Genomic DNA, 23,386 nt, shown 5'->3' with positions numbered 1-23,386 from the left:
TTTTTTAACAAGGGCTTCTTCAAACAGAGGGTTGCTAATAAGCTGTGGTGAACAGTGTGATTTAGTGTGTTCCTGTATTCATCAGGAAATAATGACAATTTAACTGGAAAATTAATGGAACCTCAGCAATATATGTTCTATATAAAGCATTTGAATATGTAGTTTTAAAAAATTTCATTAACTGTCCATAATTCAAATGCTAGTCTGCTTTCTTTTACAAATATGTTCTGGAAAATAGTGTGTAAAATTGAAACCCAAGAAGCATATCTTAAACTGAGCTTCCACTGATGTAGTATTGTATGAAAACCATGGCCACGTAAAATGAAAAAATAGAGGTACAAAGAACAGCGATTATTATATTTGATTATATTTTGACTTAGAGAAAAGAAGAGTATAACTGTAACTGCAGTTCTGCATCAGCCTTAACAATGTAAAAATCGTGATGCTGAAGTGAAATTTTGTTTTCTGGAGGAGAAATAAATTGATGTAGTTGAGGATTTTGCTTGTTTGTTGAAAATGTCATGGCTTGTCAGGCTAACAAATGTGATTTTCTTCCTGGCAGTCTCAAAATCTGGTCAAGAAAAAGAAAAAAATCTCTGAAAACCACTGCAACATAAATACAATATACTTCAGTTTAGTGTCTAACTTTGCATGAAATAAGCACTGCCTGTTAGCCTCTGTTTGATCCTGTGAGAGTGTGAGGCTAATGTCTAGCCAGTGTTTTGGAAGCAGCAGGTAGTCAGGAGCAAGCTGCTCTAGGGGTCCATATTTCTGTAGCCTAGTAGTTATTCACACACAGATGGAGACCTTATGAACTTTGACAGAGGTCACACTAAATTGCAAATCTAAAACTTCTAGACTTCTGAAGGATTACACTGGCAATTTTTTTTTAAAGCCATATGATTTGGTACATCACTAAAAGTATCAACTCAGTCTTGGGAAGATCAACCATGCAGTCATTGCTCACATAATGATCACAGGGACTGATAAAGATAGCCTTTCATGATACTTTAAAGGGAAACTTGTTTATTACATTTTTAATTCATGTATGTAAAATGCATTTTATATTGCTTCCCAAACACCTAGGCTTGTCTACTCTCTTGAACTTAGTAAAGGATTTTTGAAGCTTAAAACAGTGCAGAAGCCTCATATTTTTCAGATGCACATGAGGTAGAAATAATTAAGAATACTCATAATATTTTTTTGATTTTAGGTCTTTCGGGGCAGTCAGTTGACACACCAAGCTCTGTCATCAGCCATCACCTCACCAAGGATCTTATAACAGTTTAGAAAAGAAAAATGTGAGATGATCTGGTTACAAATTGTAGCATGTTTAAATCCTGGATTCAAAGTTGGGCAGCACTGAAGAACTCTTCCTTGTCTTGATGCTATGATAGATGAAGTCTCTGGGACGTTTCAACTTGATATTCAGATTGGAGGTTTTGGGGGGATTTTGTAGCAGCCAAAGACAATCATTATTTATTTCCAAGTCATGGCCATTTAGGGTAAGATTTTTAATTCTTTTGTTTAGTGGAGATGCAGTGTGAATTTCCTTCAGTGTTTGAAATCAAGGTCTGTGAATGGTTATTTAGGTCACAGGCAGCAAGGATCTTCCTTTAATCAAATGGACAAATTTCTATCATGTCAGCATTGAACTGCTTGTGTCATTTGCTATTTAATGGTTCATGAATGAGTCTTTAAAGCTGTGACTTCATGATTCAATGAGGCTGAGTCTGACTCGATCCGTTTAAAGTGGTTTCAGTGACGGCCACACAGAGAGCTTGAAAATTCACACCAGCTAGTGTGGGACTAATAGGGGAGGAAAACTTTGGAAGTGTTTGAAGTGGTCTGCATACAAAATAACAAGGATGTTGTTCATGCTTCTAAACTGGAAAAACACAAAAGAAAAAGGAGTGTAAAAGAATCTCCTGTAGCCTCAGCAATTTGCATGCTCTGTAATGCTAGGGTCTTTACTTTGGTGAGATCTCAACAAGGGAAAAAATCTAAATAACCTAATTTACAGCTGAAATACCTGAGTTTGCAATGAATTATTTTTCAATATTATTTTAAACTCGAGCTGTTAGAGAAAAAGTGCAAATAATTGAGTTGTGTTGTCTTTAATTGTGATCATATCATCACAATCATAATAACTTGTGAGTAAACGTATGTGGAGTACAGAATTTTATGCTTTGCAAGAGATACAGATGCACAAATTTTTGTCATAAACTGTTTCGTGATGTGTTCAGCATTTTATACTCAATGGTGTGCAGCTAAAGCCAAAGTTAATGTGATATGGCAATTGCAATGTGATTTGGAATTACCTCTTCTTCTGACAGTGACAAAAGAATGTGATTACTTTGTGTTTCCAGAGGGGTGAGAATGTGCACAGGTGAGGTTGGATAACGTCTTTCTTAAAGGAGCTTCTCATTTATCCATACCTGGAATAAATCAACATGAACTGCATATCCATTCTAGCTTTTCTTAAGAAATATTAACATTTATGAGTCAGTGTTATTATGTGTAGTCATATTAAGATGGAGCTCTTCTGGCTCATCAGAGTTTGTTTGATCTCTTTCTAAAATTCAGAAGAGAATGGAGATAAAGATGGTTTTCTCACCTGTAATCTTAAACTTTCCAGAGATCACCTGTATGCTACTCTCAAAAGAGAGAGTACCTTCTTTTTGAAAATTGTTTGCAGTAGGGCAAAGATAATTTAACTGATCTAGAGAGTTTTTTTCTCAAGGATTTTTTTTATGCACCACCTTTCCTCTCCCACCTCCTATAAGGATTTTCTTGTATTTAATATTTCAATGAAATGACTTCTAGTGACCATCATATTCAGTGCTAAACTGCAAGTACTTCTGGCAAAGTGCAGTTTAGCATTAAGTCACTAACTTAGTTACACAGAAGTTATTAAATTAAAATAAAACCACTTAGGGGATGGAGGAGATGGGCTGAGAAGTGGAATGAGAAAGAGATTAAGAAATTTAGCAAGTTGCACAATATTCAAAGAAATTAAATGATAAAGATGTCTCTAAAGGTTCTGTGATAAGTAATTTTAAAATTAAATAAATATTTTTTGTGGGCTGTATGCCTAACTGGGTCACAGAGTGGTACTAAAGGGGAACCAGGGTATTCAATAAAAGAATTGACCAGGCAGGGTTGGATAAAAGTACATGTGGAGGAAGCAATACATTTCTTTGTTTTTGAAGTTACACAGGAGTCTATTATGCATTACAAATTATAAAAATGTTTTAAAATTATATGTTAAGTGGTAAAAGTCTTTACTGTATTTCATTACTGTTATTGGGTTGTGACATGGTGCATGTCTTCCATTCAGGGGTCAGTGGAATTGAGCTATTTACTGTCATGACTAATTTGTCATTTCAAGGAGATGGCTCTGGTCTTGCCTACATCTTCTAGAACTGAACCAGTAGTCTCTTGGTTGTTTGCTGTCCTTAAGTCAACTAGTTGTTTGAATTAGGTTTGATGAAGGGAAAATTTAGATTGTTTACTTTATAATTAAGCTGAGTGTTTAAAAGGGTTTTGAGGCAGGAGGGAAACAAAACTGGTAGATCTGCATTGATTACATTAGTACTATGGTATCTAAGTTGTGAACGAGTATTTAGTCCAGAAAGATAGGAGTTCATATTTTTATAAGTCCTTTCCTACTGTAATTTGAGATTAATATTACCTGATTTTGTATTGATTTGGTTTTTTGTTTTCAGGTGTGGCTCACAATATTTCTTTACTGCGAGAAGTGATCGTCCATCCACGCTTTGTTCAAGGAGACATCAGCACTAAATTCCTTCCTGAAGTCTATCCTGATGGTTTTAAAGGTTTGTTCCATTTGGAAATGTTTCTTTTCTTGAACGGTGTAGTTTTGATTATTGCTCTTTTATATTTTTAGACTGATATGCTCCCCAGTCTTTACTTTTTCTTCAAATGTATCTGTGCATACACACAGAATTTTAAAATAATGCATTAAGTTAAAATACTTAACATGTTTTATTTTCAAGAAGGAAAAATACATACTTCTAGTGATAAAATAGTATCTATGAAATACATCTAAAGTCAAGAAAAAACATTTCTAGGTGATATGAAATATGTAAAATAAACGTCAGTTAAAGTCTGCAATGCTATCACGCTCACTACAGACAGTACTTCTGCTGTTAACTATAGTCAAATAAGATTTCTTTTTACTCAGTACTGTTGCTTCTTCATTAAGTAGTTTTAGCACCTTTAGAATTGCCTTTTGGCACCCTTTGCTTTCACTGTAGCTTTGTCTGGAGGATCTGACATTTGATCAGAGTATTTCGGTACCCTGGTCTTAGTACTCATTACACGTAGTAATGGGCATAATTTTGAATTTTTTAACTCATAGACTAGGTTAACATAAGCACAAATGCAATTATTTCTTTACAACATCTCAAACTACTCAATTTCAAAAATATTTACCACCAGTTGCTAGAAAAATGTAAGAAAACAGATTGGCTTCCCTTCACAAGGATCAGGTTTTAAAAGGTTGTCTTCTCTCTTAGCCAATCTGCTGTAGATGCTTTCTTAACCTGTGTGGTCAGGGACTCGGTTCTTCCATACAGGTCTCTCACCTCAGCTGGCATTCATCAGGCAGAACATCTTTCTTATTAAAAAAAAAGGCAGTATTTATAGTTCATCATTCATGGGTCCTTTATGAATCCTGTGGAGATTCCTTTTCCCCCATTCATCATTAATCCAATGTGGCAGAATCCTCATCCCACTTTGGAGGCAGCACTGCCAGATTGGCAGTCACTGGACATGACTGGCACCTTGCCAAATTCTAGTCTCATTAAGGAGCAGAACAGATTTTTCTTACCTCAGGACTCAGTGTGTGAGTATGTGGATGACTATTCTTTGCACCAGAACTACTTGATATCGTGATGTAATTGACAACTCTGTGTGTGATGCAGTTCTACATGTGGGATTAATGCATCCTGCTTGTTCCTGGCTCCTGACTGAGCCTACAGGAACAGGTGTTAGCCACCTTGAGTGGCAGTGGGCTTGTGGGCTTCAAGCTGAAAAGTTTCTTTGTTGCTTTTGCTAGGGGGATACTTAGCTAATCTTTGGGTAACTGAGCTGGCTTTCACCCAGCAGAGATTCCAGGGTACTCTGATCATTTGCTCTTGAAGGCTTGGTGCTGCTGCAGTTGTTCTCTCTTCCTTCCCTGACACTTGAATACAGAATCTCTGGGATTATTCAGTCATTTTCCTGAGTAGATACAGATCTCTAAACCACCATGAAAGCTGAAATTTTTTTACTGTTGCTTCTTTCGTTAGGCTAGTTTTTTCTGTAAGTTCCTGGGTTGGCTTGTGAAAGAATCTGGTGAACTTCAGTAGATGTGCAAAATGAGTGGCAGGCTGGGAATGGGGAGAAGGGAGTAGAGGAAAAAGGAAAGGAGGAAAGATGTTAGACTCCCAATACCATATTGTGAGATGTGCCAGGTGCACCTGGCACATAACTGGGAACAATAAAAACATAAACCAAATGGCAGTATTGTGTTAACCAATTCTTACAGATATGCTTTTGCTCTGGACACCAGAAGACAAAAGAACAGACTGGCACACTGAAGATTGGAACACTTCATAATAGAAACTAACGACTGGCACACGTGAAATTCCTAGACTTTGTTCCTGCTGTATGAAAAGTCTTGCTCATCTCCTTCCATGTATAAAACACAAGCACACATTAGCCTTCTTAATTATAAATAAAGAAACATATTGTGGCATTGTACTTCGGATCAAGAATAGTTACTCATGGAGACTGATTAAAAGCTTACCAAAGAAACCAAGAGCCCTTTAAATGATGTAGTTTAGACTGGATCAAATCCTTCATGCTTAAAAATAAAATTGATGACTTGAATTTGAGGACAGTTTTTAAAGCACCCATTGAAAAATATTTCTACAAATCCAAGGACTCATACGGGAGCTGATGGTAGGTAGATGACAGGTAGAAGCTCAGCAAGAGAAGCAAAGACAAAAATTAACTTATATGTAATTTCTTTAATCACTTTAGCTTTTTAATATAAATACCCAGGGTAAACGTTGCTAGGAGGATTTGAAAATTAACTGGCTTCATATATCTAACTGTTGTTTATAGAAGATGAATAGCTGTAAAAAAAGAGCTGTGGCAATCTCAAAAATTAGAGCAATGTATAGCAAACATAGATCTGCAAATATGTAAAAATATGTGCTGTTGTTAACAATAGGAATCCATACCAGAAGTGTCTTAAATTTGGAAAACTTAAGAAATAGAAACATTTCAATAGAGATGTGTGTAATATTAATGCTCAAGCACAATCCATTTATGTTTCTTTTGTAACCTGCACAATTGCCACTACAATTGTAGTGATCTACACTGATAAGTAATGAATCACAGCTGTGTTCTCCCTGTGACTGCATGAAGTACTGGCCCATTTAGTATGTGCATTTTACTTCAGGTATAAATATTGAGTCTTAAAAGTAAAAAAAGAGATGCTTTGTTTTACAATCTCATTTTTATGAGTTCCATTATTATCCTTTATTAGCAAACGTTTAAGTTAAGAAAAAATTAATTATTAGATGTATCTTGGCTACTTTTCCATTAACCTATGTGATGTTCTCTCCAAATTACATGTAGAATGTGCATGTTTAGTAACTTTCATGGTTTAATTTTTTCTTCCCATCTTTAAGTAAACTTTCACTACCAGAGAAGTTTTTTTAGTGCAAGTTATTTTAAAATAATAGCTGTGCTGAAAGTAACCTTGTGCAGAGTTTCATTAGTGTGGGAAAGGAGCTGCTGTTGTGCCCTTTTTTGTCCATGTGATGTGGGATGGCTGGCTGGAATGCTGGCTGGCAGTAGGTGAGCTGGAGTGGGTTGTTACTCTGAGCACCCATGAATGTTTTGGGAGGCGTGTGGATCTGAGGGTGGGTGTAGGAACACTGATTAAGTCAGGTGGCACAAATACACCCATTTTAGAGTGGCCTCCAAGCACTTTGCTTACGGAATAAAAGTCTCTTCAAAGCATGCAGGGGTCAGATGCACTGTTCTTCTACAGCTTCCAAACAACCTGGGAAGCCTCTGTACTTTCTAGTCTGACGAGAAGGAAATTTACTGTGCATTATCCCTATTTTATAGGCACAGAAAAATCTATTTTCGCAAGGATCCAAGAGGAGTCTTGGACAAAAGACAAAGTACTAACTTTAGGTTAGTACCCTGTTCATGGGATTAGTCATTGTGGTTCAGTCTGTTTCTCAATTTGTTTTCCTAGTTTTCTTTTTAAATATTGAGATTTTATTTTTCTTGATATTCCACTCTTCCTGGTTATTAAAGGATGTCTTAAATCATTCGCTCTCTTTGGGAGACACATCTTGTGCCAATGAAAGATGGGGCATTTTCTGAGAGATTATCCCAGAAGTCGTCCCAAAATACATGAGAAAAAAAAAAAAATAAAGGAATTATTTAATCATTTACTTTCCCTCTTCTAGAATGTTTACATCATTTGCATGGAGAGGAAGAACAGATTCTGATGGACAGTCCTTTATATTTCTAATACATAAAGGAATCAAGAGGAAGTACATCTCTTCTGAAATTGCATATTGGCTCCGGAGACTGTCTATGAGATGAAGACTTTTAGATATGTTGTGTTTATCATAGTTATGTGGGTTGGATGAAATGATTATTGTGCTTAACACTTATTAAGCCATCTCTGGAATACTGTGTCCAGTTTTAACCCCCTCATGCATGTAAGAAAGATGGAAATTAATGTGAGTAAATCTAGTGAAGAGCCACAAGGGTAGTGCTGGGGCTGGAACATATGACCTGTAGGGAGAAGCTGGGAGAACCAGTCTTGTTTTGCCTGGAAGCAAGAAAGATTGGGGTGGACCTAAGGACAGCCTTTTAGGACCTTGTTGGGGGTTCCCAAGAATATGAAGCCAGGCTCTTCAGTGAGTTCTATAGCAGCACAACAAGAGTCAGGGGTCATAAATTGGAGATTTTAAAGGTGTCACTGCACAAACATCTAAGCAACATATTCTGAATTTGATGCTGAGATTGCTTGATGGGGAGAGGGGACACACTGAATAAACTAAGGACCTTTCAAGGTCTCTTCAACCTCAATGAAGATGATTCTAAGTGAATGTGCTTTTTAAGGTGAATTGGGACTGCAGATACGACTTTTAAGTTTAAGTCTGAAGGCTTTTGCTATTAGTCAGAGGCAGGAATACAACTTCCCCTGTCTGTCACCTTTGGAAGATGCTTGCTACTAATTTCATAAATTTTCTCTGCATTAGAGTTTAATACTAGTTTTAACTTTATAAAGCTACTGGATTATAAAAGTTGATTTAATAGTTTACTTTCTTGTTTCTGGTAGATGAGGCCAAAAACCCACTTCTTGGTCTGTCCCTGTTTCCTTTGTAATTCAAAACAGTAGAGGCTTCCTTTTTATATACTATAGCATCCATCTTAGAAGTGGCCATGAGTTCTCTGAGACAGACTTCTTCACTAGTCTGAATGGTTTGAGATTGCTTATGCAATGTTTACCTTTTACCATGACTGTATGGATGGAACAAAGCTTCACAAGAAGTTAAACTCCTTAATTTAATTTGAAGTTAGACTCTTTCTGTCTCAGCCTACTTGGTATATGTGCTATCTGTAATGGTTAACTTCAAAATCCACCAGGAAAGACTTGAGTTAAAACAGAACCTAGGAATGTTATAACATTGGTGTAGATCTGAATTATGCATTGCACTTTTTATCTTGCCCATTATGCTTTCAATTTTTATTCTTCCCAATCAGAAAACAGTCACTCTTCTAGTATTAAGTAACCGACTGGGGCACATAACCAAGGCTTGTTTGTTTTGTTTTGTTTTTTTCACTGTAATTGATAGTAGGAAACACGTTTCTAGGACAAAATGCAAATGAGACTATTATGGGAAAAATGACCTTTTATGTAATTTAATTTGAAGTTGGTTATGTAAAGTAATTGCATGAACCTTTTTGACTCAGCTTGGGGGATACTGGGATAATATTGATTTAAGCAATCATAACATCAGGGAAATGAGAGAGAAATACTTTTTTTCTTGTCTTCCTTCCTACCAGGGTTCTGCAATTTAGTAGTAATAGATGTGTGCAGTGTAATTTTAAATAATATGAACAGCACTGCTTCCGCTCCTTTAAGTTGTGACTTAATTTTATAATCATTCTTCCTATTTTGCATTTGCCTTATGTACTTCATTTGATAATTCAGTGATAATGCAGAAGCATATCCCAGGTTAAGCAGAGGGATTTGGGAGCCACCAGCTGCACGTTTTATTGTGGAGATGAAATTTCTGTGTAAGCCAGGAGTCTGCAGTGATGAGAGCAGTGGTGTAACTTCCTATATTGGAAGTTGGGGGACCTTTGCTACTTACTCATGTCACTCCCTTTAAAGGAAGCACTTGGACAACTGCTCCAGAGGTAGCTTTGTTATTCTTCAAATTGATCTGTATGATGAACCTGAAGGGCTGTGTTGTTATATCTTTATTGATGGTGATTATTAACTGATTCCTCAAGATACCCACAGAAATCCTGAGGAGCAGTTTCTGAAGGGAAATAATACTTAACAGGAAACAAAGGTATTACTGTCTGGAACATTTGTGTATTTCCAAATAGAGTAATGTAATTGTAAGTTTGACTTCTAAACTGCTTGGAATTCATCTGAGCATAGCAGCAGAGCAAAAGCAGACAGCAAGAGAAATGGGACTGGAGTTCAGAGAACTAAGGCAGTGTTGACAGCAGTCTGTCCTGTATAATAAAGGTAAATTGCCATCCTTAGGAAGCAGCCTTTAATCAAACTTCTGAGGTATGCCTCCAAAGTTACTCTAAGAACATTCTGTGGTAGAGTTGTATGTTTATTGCCAGACACCAAAACCTAATTTTGGTACGTTCCTGTTAACAGTTTCTATTACCTCCCAGAAATCCTACATTGGATACTACAGTCATAACTGGTTTTCTGTTTTCATGTCTGTAATACAACTGGTGTAAATAGTGACATAATTATCTTTTTTCATGTTGGCTGTAATGAAGCGATTGTGACACTTGATCAGTTGTTAACCTGCTTCAACTTAGACCTTTCGTTGTTATTTGGAGTTTGATTTTTATTGAAGATACAGGAAGAAAATAGTTTTTGTGGCACAGCAAGCACAAAGGCAGTTATTTCATCCAAGATGCAGATCAAGCAATAAAACCTTTGAAATGGGATCTTTCTAGTTTTACCTTGTTCCTGTATTTGAGTTGATTCTAACAGTGTGTGTTGGAGCAGGTGGGAACATACAGTTTTGGTCACAAGGTCTTGTCATGAGTGTTGGGCAGAGGGACTGAAAGGCAAAGGCTTCAGGGCAGATTCCTGATGTGCCTTTAGATGAGGCATGTAAACAAATCGTCAGTTTTAGATTCAGTGTTTTGAAAAGGTGATCTCAGCGTTTCTTTACTGTGTGTAAACAATAGGAAAATTGGCACGTCAGATCCAGATAATTGATGTTATTGCACTGTATAATTCCATAAGGATTACATATATACATATGTATGTCTGTCTGTATGTACAAATAGTACAAAAGTTCAGTGATTTTTGAATTTTGCCTCACAATCAGTTTTTCTAGTAACTAGCAAAGGAAAGATTGAGTTTGTTTCTGAAGCCAGGTTCTCAACCCTTCAGCATTTGTACTTCTGCATGTGTTTGTAGAAGTGAAGACAGTTTCCATTTCAAGGCAGATAAAAAAAATAAACACTGAGCAAAGGAACTTGCAGTAATATTCAGCCAGAATATGCTAACGTGGACTAAATTAAAAAGGGATTGATGCAGATTTTCTGAGTTTTGTTATTTTTAAATTTACATTTTTTGGCCTGCGACAACTTCTTTGTACTGTTAGCTGAACTTCAATGAATGTATTCCCATCACTGTGACATGATTGCATTTCTGAGGCAGACTCTTAACTAGCCTTCTTACTTAAACCTGTGTAATATGCCCAGTGGGACGATGGGTTCTGTGCAGAAGACATCCTGTTTTGAAATTGTGGCTGTAGAGTCTGCTTCAGTCCTTTACAGCAGTCTCCATTCTGGATTTTCTTCAGGATCTCATTAATCTTATTTTATTCTGTTGATAGAAGTTGTCATTGGCTAGTAACCAGTACTGGGGAATGTGAATTTACATTACATAGCACTGAGGTGATGGGAGAGTAGAGATACAGAAGGGATCTGTGTTTGTCTGCTGCAGCCATGGAACCAAATGTCCCCATGGGCAGAGTTCCTCTGGGAGACAGAGCCTTCTGAAGCTCTTCCCCCATTCTTTCATGTGAAATCTGTACTTGTTCTGGATGATGGCATTTACTGTGATATGTGCACCTAAACCACTTTTTGAGAGCTGTGTTATAACTGAGTTCAGCAAAGTCTTTCAGCTCTCAACCTTTATCTTTTGTTAACTTTGTGTAATCCTCCTCTCTTCCTTGTGAAACACTCTTGCTTTGACTTGTGTAAAATCTCTTTCTCAAGGATAAAGTTTGCCTCTTTTCTTCATCACAATTCAGCTTTGCAGTTCCTGTCCTGTTTTATTTCAATTTTAACTTCCTTCCTTGTGGACCAAGTACTTTGTCTTTTTGTTCTCTCTCACAGAATCATAGAGTGGCTTGGGTTTCAAGGGACCTTAAAAATCACCTGGTTCCAGCCCCCCTGCCACGGGCATGGATACCTTCCACTGGACCAGAATGCTCAGAGTTCCATCCATATTGGCCTTAGGACTTCCAGGGATGGGGCCTCCATGCTCAGACAGCCTGTTCCAGTGCCTCATCACCCTTGCAGTAAAGGATTTCTTCCTAATGTCTAATCTAAACTCTTTTAGTTTGAATGTATTTCCCCTTGTCCTTTAACTTCATGTTCTTGTAAATATTCTCTCTCCATTTTTTGGCAGGCACCTTTCAGGTACTGGACAGATGCAGTTAGGTCATCCTGAAGCCTTCTCTCAGGCTGAACAATCCCAGCTCTCTTAGCTGTTCCTCACAGGAGACCTGCTCCATTTCTCTACTCATCTTGGTGGCCCTTCTCTGGAATCTCGCATCATTCTTGGCCACCTATTTGCCATCTTTTCCTACCAAATCTGTGTTGTGTGATTTGTGACCTAAAGATGGGGAGGGCAGAGTTCTGTCACTATGCTCTTTTAGCCTGTTGAATGGACAACTGAATCTCTATTTAGCCTTCACTTTCTGGAACAAGACCAGACTAGGAGAAAACCTGCTTCCTGTCACCTCGGTTCTATCTTTTTGCCAAATGTTTATTAGGTTGCCTGTGTTCAGATTATAGACTGATTTGAGCCACTTTCTGCTTCTGAAGTGTCAAACATGACTTTGACTCCATTATTTGTGAACTAATGATTACAGAAATAACACTAAATGACCCAGGGCTGACAAGTAGTGTTATCCCCATTTTTTTTTTTTTTCTTCTGGGTTTATACTGTTGAGGTGTCCCTTTTGTTTGAAGGATCTGTAGCCTTTGCTTCTGATAAAGTACTGAGTGTGTTCTATATTTTGAGTAAGTTCTAATGTACAGATGGATTCCTTACCAGCATGAGGCACAATATGTCAGCCAGTGACATTTCAGTAACAAAAACAAGATGCTGGAGCATCATTCAGTTTCTTTTCTTTCAGTTGTCAAATTGTTTTTAACAGATATACCAGTGTTAGCAGTTGGGCTGATTTGTATGAAAACATGCAGTTTAAACTCTGAAACTCAGAGCGTCTGCTATGCTACGCCTCATCTTAATGTAGAGGGAATAAAATGTAGCTTTCATGTGTAAAGACTGAGCAGTGTCTTCTTTACTGGTAGTTGTTACTTTTTGTGTCTGTGTTGGTCTGTGGTATCTAATTTTTTTTTTTAAAACTTCTTTCTGAAAACTAGGACACAAGTTGACAGATCTTGAAAGAAGACAGCTACTGGCAACAGCAGTGTCTTTGTATGTGGTTGAACAGCTGAGATCACAGCGATTTCTAGGGACTCCAAGGTAAGTTCATTTCTAGGAACTCAGATGTGCTGATGCATTTTGTTAATGGTATCTTCTCATGCACAAGAATAACTGGTGAGAAGCTGCATGGTTTCTTAATACTGTCTGTTTTTTCTAAATTCAAATGAGCTGTGGCTACATTTCCCTATTCACACTAGTCATACATGATTATTTTTATTCCAAGTATTAGCAAATTAATAGGCACAAAAATGTGTTACAAGCCAGTACAGTAATTAATGCACATCAGGAGTTTCATTAATGCAAAATGTTGCTGCATTAGTAACTAACCACAAATTGAGCATCACGAATTTCCCATGTGCCCATTTGAAGCAATCTAAGCACTTTGGCATAATATGAATATTCAGCTACTGAGCTTTAAAATATTGTAGATTTGTGAGTAATTTGCTACCTTGATGAGGAACCTTAATAGTTTAGTGTCTTAATTCTGAAAACACTTTCAGACTGTAAAGATGGAAAGTAATTGGTGGAAGAGTCAACATCTTGCTTTAAGTATGTTTTTTTGGGTGCTTTAATTCCCCCACTCCCCCATTTTTTTTGAATTGTAACTGCTAGTAACCTAGGCAGTAGTTTTAATTAGTCAGCCATTGCAGTAGCCCATGTCAAAATGCTAATTGATTTCTTTGGCTTTTTTGAACAGTATGCTTCTTTCCTGTAGGATGTCTAGCTTTTCTTGTCTTCTGGCCCATCCCTGTCAGTGCCTTGAGACCTTCTGTTAGAATTAACTGAATTTGTGAAGTGTAGTTAGTGTTAGCAATGATTGTATACAGGGAATCCTGACTTCAGCATAACTTGCCACATGTTTTGTACTATAGTTGCATATACATTTGTATGTGAGGGAAGTCATAGTGCAGGGTAGACATTATTCACATTCCATGCCAGTGGTTTGACAGTGTATTCTATTACTGATTTTACAGTGGCCAGGGATAAATCATATGTGGTTTCAAGAAGTCTTTATTTTTATTTGTACCCACAAAGATAATTAGTACCATATGGTATTTAAAAAAAAAGAAAATAAAAAGAAAGAGACACTTAGGGCAAGCATAACAGCTTTGTAATGCATAGCATATGCAGGGCTGGGTCATTGCTTACCTTATGCATCTATAGGGGAAAGTAAAGCACCTTTTGATTTCCTTCCACAAGTTACATCCTCCATAGTGAATGACATAAGGAGAAGAACAGACACTCAAAGGCCACTGTTACTTAAAAAAAGACGAATCAGGGAAAATGAGGAGGTGCCTTGACAGTAGTTTTTACTGGCCAGCTTAGGAAGTTAAGTATTCTAGTACTGCTACAGAGAAGCAATGGATTACTTCGTCCTTAGAATAAGGATAGGAATTGTTAATTTAAGCAGTGATGATAAAACTGCTGTTTCATTCTCTGCTCTGATTTGTGGTTTCGTTTTTTCCTCTTCCCTGTAAAATTCTCTAATGAGCTAAAAAGAAAACAAAGAAATCCAATTTTTGAACAGTCTTCTAATGTTTTGTTCTTTTGCAAGTACTTTTTTTAGTACTAGGTGTCTGTGTATAATAGAAAAGACATATGACTATTTTAACTGAGATAACAGATATGTAAATGAAGCGCATAGCATTGAGCAATCAGACATAGTCATCCATCTCTTTTTGTGCTGTGTTAGGGAAACAAACATGCTCCTGCTTTGAAAAAAAAGTTAGCTCATTTTTGTGAGCTGTCACAGGTATTCTTCCACCATGGGCAGAGATGGCAGCAGAGTCTGGTCACATGAAAAGAACACACATCTGTAAAACTAGATTAAGGTATGATTTTTCAGGTTTTAAATGGTGAAGCTAAGAAAACTTTTCAGTACAGGGAAGATCACTTTCTCTTGCCATGATGGGGTATACTTATGAATCCTTCAGAAGTCAAACCTTAGAAGTTTCTCCAAGTGGTGGCTGAGTGTGGTTCTTACTGAATGTGTCATGGTTTCAATACATACATACTGTTAAATCTACTTGCTTTAATGATAGCAAAGCTGCCTGTTTGAGGCCAAGCAAGGACAAGCTAATGCAAAAATGCTTACTGGTAAGTAAATTCTGGAAGAAACCAAACCTGATAATGATACCCTTTCCCCAAAATCATACAGCTTGTTCTAAGGGGAAAGGAAAGAAGCAAAGGCAGAATGAGGTTGGAGGATTGTGCAGTGTCTTGGAGAGTGTTCTCCATTCTTTAGAGCAGTTAGTGGACTCCCTCTAGAGGGGATTGAGCACTGTGGAGCACATGAATTACTTTAGTCCCATCAAGGATTCTTCACCATGTCCTTAACTTACTCAAACTGCATCTGACTCGTTTCTGAAGGTGTTCCGTATTGTGGGTATTTATTAATGAGCAGAGCACAATTATTTGTGGCCAGAGAAAAAGCACATCTTTATTTGTAAGACTGCACTCTGTTTGAAAAATACTCGTAAACAAAAAGTTCAGAATAGGAACCTGTGCTGTAAAAAATCAGAAAGGCCAGTTTTACTCTTGGGTACAATCTTCACTATGGCAGAATTTGGCACTCAGAGTCTTTGTGAGTTTTAAATCTGTGTTGGAGGATGTGAGGAGACTAGACAGACTGCATGCTCCAAAGTTGATCCATAACATCCTCCTAATAGTTTGGACAACCATTGATCATTTGAACTGTTGATCATCACCTACAGTATTTCAGCTCTCTGGCACTATTTATGTTGACAGTATTTTTTTTCATCTGCACTGAAAGCAATTGAGTGACTCTTGTGTGAAAAACTACTGAAGAATAGTATTTTGAAATCATACATTATTTCTTCTAAACTTGTCACAGCTGTCAAACAGACAGTTTTCTGCTAAACTTGAGTTATATGCTTATCTTTTAATTTGTTTTTTTTTCCCTTTTGGGAGCCGTATTTATAATATGCATTCTTTTCACAACTGCAGGGATATTTTGGATTCCCTTTTTTCTCTGTGATTTATTTAGCCCATGATCAGGATTGTTATTCTGGTCAGTTAGACAGAAAATACCATGCTTGAAACTCTTCGCAGAAGCTCCGGCTTTCACTGTCAGGGTTACTGGGACTGTAATCGGATGAAGTGCAGCTGAGCCAGATTAAGGAATCTTGTTGCAGGCTGCTCCTCCCTTTCTCTCTTTTCTTCTCCTTCCCAGGTATGCAGGTGTGATTTTGTGTGTAGTTGCATTCTACTCTGGTTCTGCAAAAATAACCTATGTTAGCATATCAACTATCTAATAATAGGTCACTTTAGATCATTTTGTCAAAAACAGGTTACTTCTGACAAGTGAAATTATTTTGGAAGAGCTGCAAGAGTGGGAATGCAAGGAGGAAGATGTGAACTTGTAAAAAGGATTCAGAGGTGGACACCAGCTGTGTGCCATAGGTCAAACTAGTAGCAGCCTCATGAGGGGGATTTCTCTATAACTGCTGATATTTTCTGGGGTGTGACTGGAAAATACGTACTTTGCAGTCCCCCAACTGACTGAATAAATCAGCTGTAAGGTTCTTGCTGGAACATGTTCTGATGACCAGCAAGCTGTTTCCACCTTTGGCACCCAACTTCCTTCAGCAAGTTTCAGCCAGCTTGACCTGTGTAGTGGCAGTCTTCACTGCAGTAGGTTGTCTGGTGCTGAGGTTAATACAGGCCCAAGGCTGGTTTGCTTTTCCTATGTTCGAATAAATGGTGTTATGATTTGGGTGGAGCACCCACAGGTGAGTTTCCACTGTCTTTATTGTTATGTAGTGCCCCTGGGCTCACCAACAATCTCCTAGAACTGACTTGTCAGGCTTTAGCTAGGATAGCTGTTGGAGATCCGTGCATGCTCAGAGTTACAGGAATACAGGCATTTACTTTTGAGATGCAATCAAGTATTTAGAGCATTTTCTGTGTGGGTTTTTTTGTTTGTTTTTTTTTTTTTTTAATTTAAGTGTTTTTTATTTAACCCATTTTCTTGGGAAAAATTTGATGTGGGATGGTTTGGGTTTTTGGGATTCTTCCTGGTTGCGGAGTTTTTCCAAGTATTTTTGAAAGATGATCTGCTAATGAAAGTGTTTGGTATTTTGTGAGCCACATACTAATGTGATTATTTCACTGTGATATCCAGATAATAGGAGCACATATTTCCTACAGGAAAGAGCCATGGATGATTAATGATTGTTTCATTGTTCAGCTTTTAGTTATTTTACCTAGGACTTTTCCTACATACTCCATAGTCCACTTTATTGTGAAACTGGTGCCACCCACAGCTGCTGAACAGATTTACAGCATCTAGTAAAACCCCAAGGTCTTCTAGACAGAACGTGATCTTGTTTCAAGTGGAAACATATTTTGGCTGAAGTGAATCCAGCTTATTTTATGTCTGTTTGATGTAGCTAGCCTTTGAGACCAGAAATGATGTTGTACAGTTGAATCTTCGCATTTTGGCTTCAGACTTGTTTTCATTAGTGGGTTGGGAAGGGAATAGGAGAGTGTCTCTCCAGGTGTGGCTACATCATGCTATCTCATGGGTCTACTAATGTGATGTTTATACTTCTAAACCCAATTGCCTACAGCACTTCCTATGTGTTGCTTGTGTTGGCTGCTAAGTGTATTTTCCTAATTTTTCTATGGGTTTTACCCTTTCATCATTTATGACTTGGAAAAAAAACAGTGAGGCTGCATGCCCATATTACCTGATACTACACACAAAAAGATGGTAACACATTGGAAAATGTTTTAAATTGCTAGCAAGAAAAAAAAACACTAAAGTTTTTTCTTGCTTGTGTGTTTAATATAGAAGACTGGATTGGGAGTCTTAAGAAACTGTTCTTGTGGGACCTTAGAGAAGTCAGTTGAATTTGGCCTCAGTTTACAAAAAGACAAAGTGGCCTTAATACTTTACTGCACTGTTGAGGTTTTGTAAATATCTGTTTATCAACATTTATGAAGTATTTTGAGATCTAAAATGGATTAGGCTTTCTAAGCATCAGATATTTTCCTAGGAAGGAAAGTGTATAGTGAAAAGTTAAAATACAAATAAGTTTTTGTCAGGTTCTGAAATAGCTGGGCTAAATTTTTGTTTTAAAATTCTGGAATCCAGGGGTCCAGTGCAGTGAACATAAAATGGCTGGTGAAGTGCAAGAATAGAAGTTAATGTATTTAGCTTTGTGTTTAATGAATTCTTCTGGGTTCCTGTCTGGGTTGATTCAGTACAGCTATATTGATGTTTGCCTTGCCATTGCTTGATTATAGGGCAGCAAGGGAACTGCTCAGAGAGCAGTAGAGCCCCACACCTCTTAGGCATTCTTGCTCTCACAGAGACTACACCTATTACTCTGCTGGAGTCTGGGACAAAGCCAGCTCTTTGCCAGCCTAGGGCTTCCCCATATGGAAAGATGGTCAGCTGCCCAATAGGAGAGCTTTCTGGTTCTCCTGCACTGCTGGAGCAGCACAAAATAAGGTTATGTTACATTCATTTTAAAAAGAAGGAAGATGATATCAAGAAAATTCACTGGAGTAATCTGAACCGGCCTCTTGGAAAGGGAAAGAGTTCTTAATTTCAGCACAGGTACTGCTGAACTATATCAATTGTATTATGTGAATTTAATTTTTATTTCTTCCCTAGAACTGCAGTATTAACATGAACAGTTGCTGCAAGTGCAACTAAACATGTATATTTCACTCTATCTGACAGATACCCTCTATATAGAGATAAACTGCCTTGTTTTCACGGGTACGGTTGATCAAGTCCAGCCTACTTGTAGTTTTCTTCGTTCCCCCACTTTGGAGTTATGCAGTCATCCTTAGCTCATGAAAACAACACTGTCTTATCCTTACTGTTCTGGTCCCCTGCTCAACAAGTCGAGCATTCTTCCCATGTTTTACTGTTAGGCCTTTGAAAGTCTTCGGGATGTTTGTGTAACTACTGCAGCTTCACACCATTATTCACTATGTGGTCTTTTCTTTTGCCACAGACTCAGAAAGTACTAAGACCCTGTTCTCCTCTTTTTCATGTGAAATCCTTGTTTATAATGAGCTTTTCTGGTTGTGGTAACTCTCTGTCTCTCTAGCTGTTATGTAATGTTGTTCTTTTGACCTCTCATAAGTCATTACTGTTTGGTTGGTTTTTTTTTGTAATCTTGCTTAATAACTACAAAACCAGATGCCCTGTATAATATTCTACATGTCTTTAAAATCTGGTATTATTTACCCTTCTTGGTTGTTCAGTTGCTTTTGCCAGAAAGAGGATTATATGTGTTAGAAACAAACAAGTAGCTGCAAATATATGAAATATGCATTTTTTTGCCAGTTGGGAATGAACTTCTGTGGAAAATATAGAAGTTGAAATGGGACATTAAGGTAACATTTATGACTCTACAGAATGTATGTATGGTATTTTTTTCTTTGATTTGATTAAATTAATGCAATCAGATTGTCAAAACAAGTAATATAAGGTATTTCTATAGGTGTTTGAAAGCAGAGCCATTGTTCCATGTGATTCCTAAACATCTATTCCAGGAACAGACCAGTCTGAAATTTTCATAGCTTGTCATCCCTGTCATTTGTAGGGAAAAATGTATTCTGGGCACTCAGGAATCCACACTTGCTCGATCTTTAGAGTTGTTAACCATTATGAAATCATTATGAAGATAATTACTTAAAGTTTGAATCTCAATGAACATCTCTTGGGAAGACCTCCACATCTTGTTGAGGTGATTGCTGGTGCAAAAGGCATTCACTAAAGTAAATGGACCTGGCTAAGTCCCTATGTTTATTTTTTATTTTCACCACGTCTTCTGGGAAAACAGCATCTGCTGTAAGAGCTTTATAGCTTCTGTAGCTACTGTTCACTTAATGCTGAAACTTGAATTTGCATAATATAGACATGTGAATGTTTTCTATTGTGCTGCCAAATTCCTGTCCCTTTTTTAGTTGTTAATCTGGCCTTTTTCTCATCTGTGCTTTGCTTATGACCTCTTCTGCAAGATCTCTCTTTACAAGACCTCTCTCTATTTAATTTACTTTGATCCCCTCTATAAGCCCAACAATTATTTCCTCTCATGCAGGTTTGCACCTCCTAAACCCATTCTTTAATATTTGTCCATGTGTAAAATGTGTATGCATGAAACTGTATAACTGACAAGGTGTGTGCTAATTGCCATGTGCTCCCTGGTCATTTTACAGGTATTTTTAGGATATATTTTTGTCTTCCTCTGTGTGTTTTACTTGGATTTTCCAAGGGCAGAAATGAAGTTGTGTAGGATAATTTCACAGAAGGGTAACATTTTTCTTGACTTCTGGGGTCTCTAAGCTCAGAAAATACATCTGTAATTGCATTCACATGAGAAGTTTTGCTGATGTTTCTTTCCAAGGATTGTTAAAGATAAGCATGACCATCAGCACCTGATCTTGTAGTTCCTTGAGGCACTGGTTGTGTTCTGCTGTTTGTTTGTGTAGGGTATAGCTTATTCTGGATGCTGTTGCTGTAGAAATGTTGTCAACAAAATATACGGGAAGCAAATCTCTCATTCAATACTGTCTGCATACTTTCACATGTATGTGTGTCGGTTTGTCCACTTTTTAGCATGCTTGCTTCATTCACATTCACAGAGGCTGTAATTAAATACAAGATACTGATTGAAGGGATAGGTAATTCATTTATACCTTTGTTGTTGAGTATTACAATTTTCAACCGTTTCTTTTCCCTTTGATTCAACTGCAAAAGTGGGATGGGACACAGAATGGCCTCATTATTGTGGGAGTATTTCTCTGTTCCCTGCAATGATTCCAAAAGCTCTTGCACACTTCATCAGTATTATTGTAATTCTTTGGCTGCAGGATATTTGGCAGCTGTTGCACCCCACCGGCAAATCCTATTCAGACTTCACTTCCATTCACCATTGCCATTGGAGAATTGATTTCTCTCTCCTCTGCTCTAACCTTTCCCAATTCATTTTGGATTGTTCAATGTGAAACATTTTAATTTCATATCATACAGCCATTCAGCTCACAATCCTTTTTTAACCTGTCACCAGGGTAACAGCATAGCATGCTTGCTTTAGGCAATCAAGTTTTTATTTCACATGCTTAATGTTGCATTAAATGTTTGCATTTTGTTTAACCCTCTTAAATACTTTAAAATGTGGATATATTTTGCAGGGTAATGAAGTCTCTGATTTCAGTGTCAAGTCTTCACAGAAATTGTCTTTCATAAAATAAAAAATAAGAAATCAGAAGAGGAATACAGTAATGAGAAGATTATTAATAAAATCCCAAATGGCTGAATGAGACAAACATACATAGAATGGTAAAAAATATTTTTCCTCTGGTAAAACCTTCCAGAGGCTTATTATTATAATCTTTAGACCTATACTTTGGGATTATTTTTACCTGTAAGTGCTTGTATCAAATTAATGCAAATATAGGATTAACCATGCAATAACATGACTTTAAGAAGTGAAATGTCTGGCCTATACGTGTCAACCTACTTCACGCTGCTTGCCAGATGTGTGTGGAACTGTAAGATGAATAATCAGTGTTTTTTTTATACATCAAAATTTGAATTTACCGGAAGGATGCAGTTGATTAAACAAATACGGAATTTTTAGGTGTCTAAAATGACACCTAAAAATGCCAACCATCATGGTGTGAAGAACAGGCTTTAACCATTTTATTGGAAATAAGATTAATAATGAATTAGTGTTATCATATATGGTCACAAAAATAAAATAAAACTGATATTTTCATATCTGAAAAAAACATTGATTTCCTATAATTGATGCTACAGAGCATGTCCTTCCTGTCTTGGTAAAGGAATAGGACCAACCAGGTTTGCCCTCACTTTTTTTGTTGGTATTAAAAAAATGTCTGCAAAAGGTGTTCTTAAAATACCCAGTCTATAACTGTAATTAGAGGTGTAGTGTTAAAGGCTTTTTGACTGTCACTGTCTAGTCTCAATTACATAGGTAAAAAAGATATGGGGAGAAGGGGTGGGAAGTATTTAATTTTAGGATAAGTAAAATATAAGAACATTGCATTGTGAATAAGCCCAGACCTTCTTATTTATAATGAAGTAAACCCATAATGAAAACACTGATAATACTCATGTTAACACCTCAGAATACTAACTTCCTGTTTTCAAAATAGGTCATATGTATCTATTGTTGCTTTAAAAAACCAAATGCAGAATATTTGATAACTGTACTAGCCAGTGTGTGAGTTCCTTGGGAAGACAACTGTTTGCTATAGATCAGACCCATGAAGTTGACTTTGTTAGAATTTTTCTTCCAACAGCATGTAGCTAATTACAGGAGGATAGAAATGAAGTTTCTACTATTATTTTCCAAACTTACTGTCCAGTTTTCTATTTTCCCAAGTTGTGCTATAAGCTACCAAATACTATTACCCGTCTAAAAAGGTTTGGCTGTATTTTGTTTCTGAGTTTTGCCAAAAGGAGCCAAGCATATGGAAACAGTTAATTTATTGGTTCTTCTAACCTCCAGGGAACTCTTTACAGAGAGCATATTACCTTTTTATCTAACATATTTTAAATAAAAGAGCTGTTGACTTGAAATTTGATATGCCAGTGTAGAAGCTAAACCTTCAGTGCTGTTATGCTCAATTCAGTCTTGTTTAAGCACAAGACTAAAAGTGTTAACATACAAGATTGAGCTATGACTTCTTTCTTTTCAACTTTCAGAGAGGCGGGGCTTTTCTATATCATTTGTGTGTGTGTGTGTTTAAATAAAAATACTGAAGAGACATTTTCATGAGAAAAATAAGCCCTACCTTTGTCTCAGAAGTCTTGGGATCTCTCTTTCCTCACTTTTGTTTTAAGATATTCCTGGTATGTGCATTACCATGGAATCATAAAAGAAAGGAATATTTTTCATTTCTTTGTGTGTAAGACCACAGGCCTATTTGTTGGTTTGTGACAATGTAGCTTTGTATCATTCTAATAGGAGAATTATTTGAGAGGTACCATTGTTAATAGTGTTGCTATGCACTGTCTTGGAGTTGACTCTCATCCCTGATATTTGGACAACTCAAAATCAGTCATCTACTACCTGCATTAGAGGTAGCCTTCTTTGTTCCACTTTTAAGTACTGTATATTTTTGGTTTTGTAACCAGGAAGTATTGTGAATCTTAAAGGGAAAGCTGCATGGATATGCCATTGTATTTTCAATGGGACACTTGGAATAGATGATGCCTTAAGTAAAAAATACTTAATATTGATTTTGGTTGTTTCTTCTTAAGTATTCAAAGACCTGGATATTTTTTTACTGGATCTGTGTTGAGACTGCTCAGATGATTTTGTCTTTTATGATTATGGATGATTCTTTAATATCTTTCAGAGACCATTC

General features: G+C 37.0%; 1 protein-coding gene across 1 annotated transcript in view; it reads left to right on the top strand.

The window, feature by feature from the left end:
- Positions 1–23,386, top strand: part of PCCA (propionyl-CoA carboxylase subunit alpha) — a 274,262-nt gene that overhangs the window by 131,014 nt on the left and 119,862 nt on the right. Inside the window, exons 17-18 of the mRNA XM_058833148.1 lie at positions 3,729–3,839; positions 12,940–13,042. Coding sequence (XP_058689131.1) covers positions 3,729–3,839; positions 12,940–13,042 — 214 coding nt within the window. The remainder of the gene's footprint in view (positions 1–3,728; positions 3,840–12,939; positions 13,043–23,386) is intronic.

Source organism: Poecile atricapillus, chromosome 1, assembly GCF_030490865.1.
Source record: "Poecile atricapillus isolate bPoeAtr1 chromosome 1, bPoeAtr1.hap1, whole genome shotgun sequence".
Lineage (NCBI taxonomy): Eukaryota > Metazoa > Chordata > Aves > Passeriformes > Paridae > Poecile > Poecile atricapillus.
The sequence above is the reverse complement of the archived record's forward strand: the minus strand, read 5'-3'. Positions and strand labels throughout refer to the sequence as shown.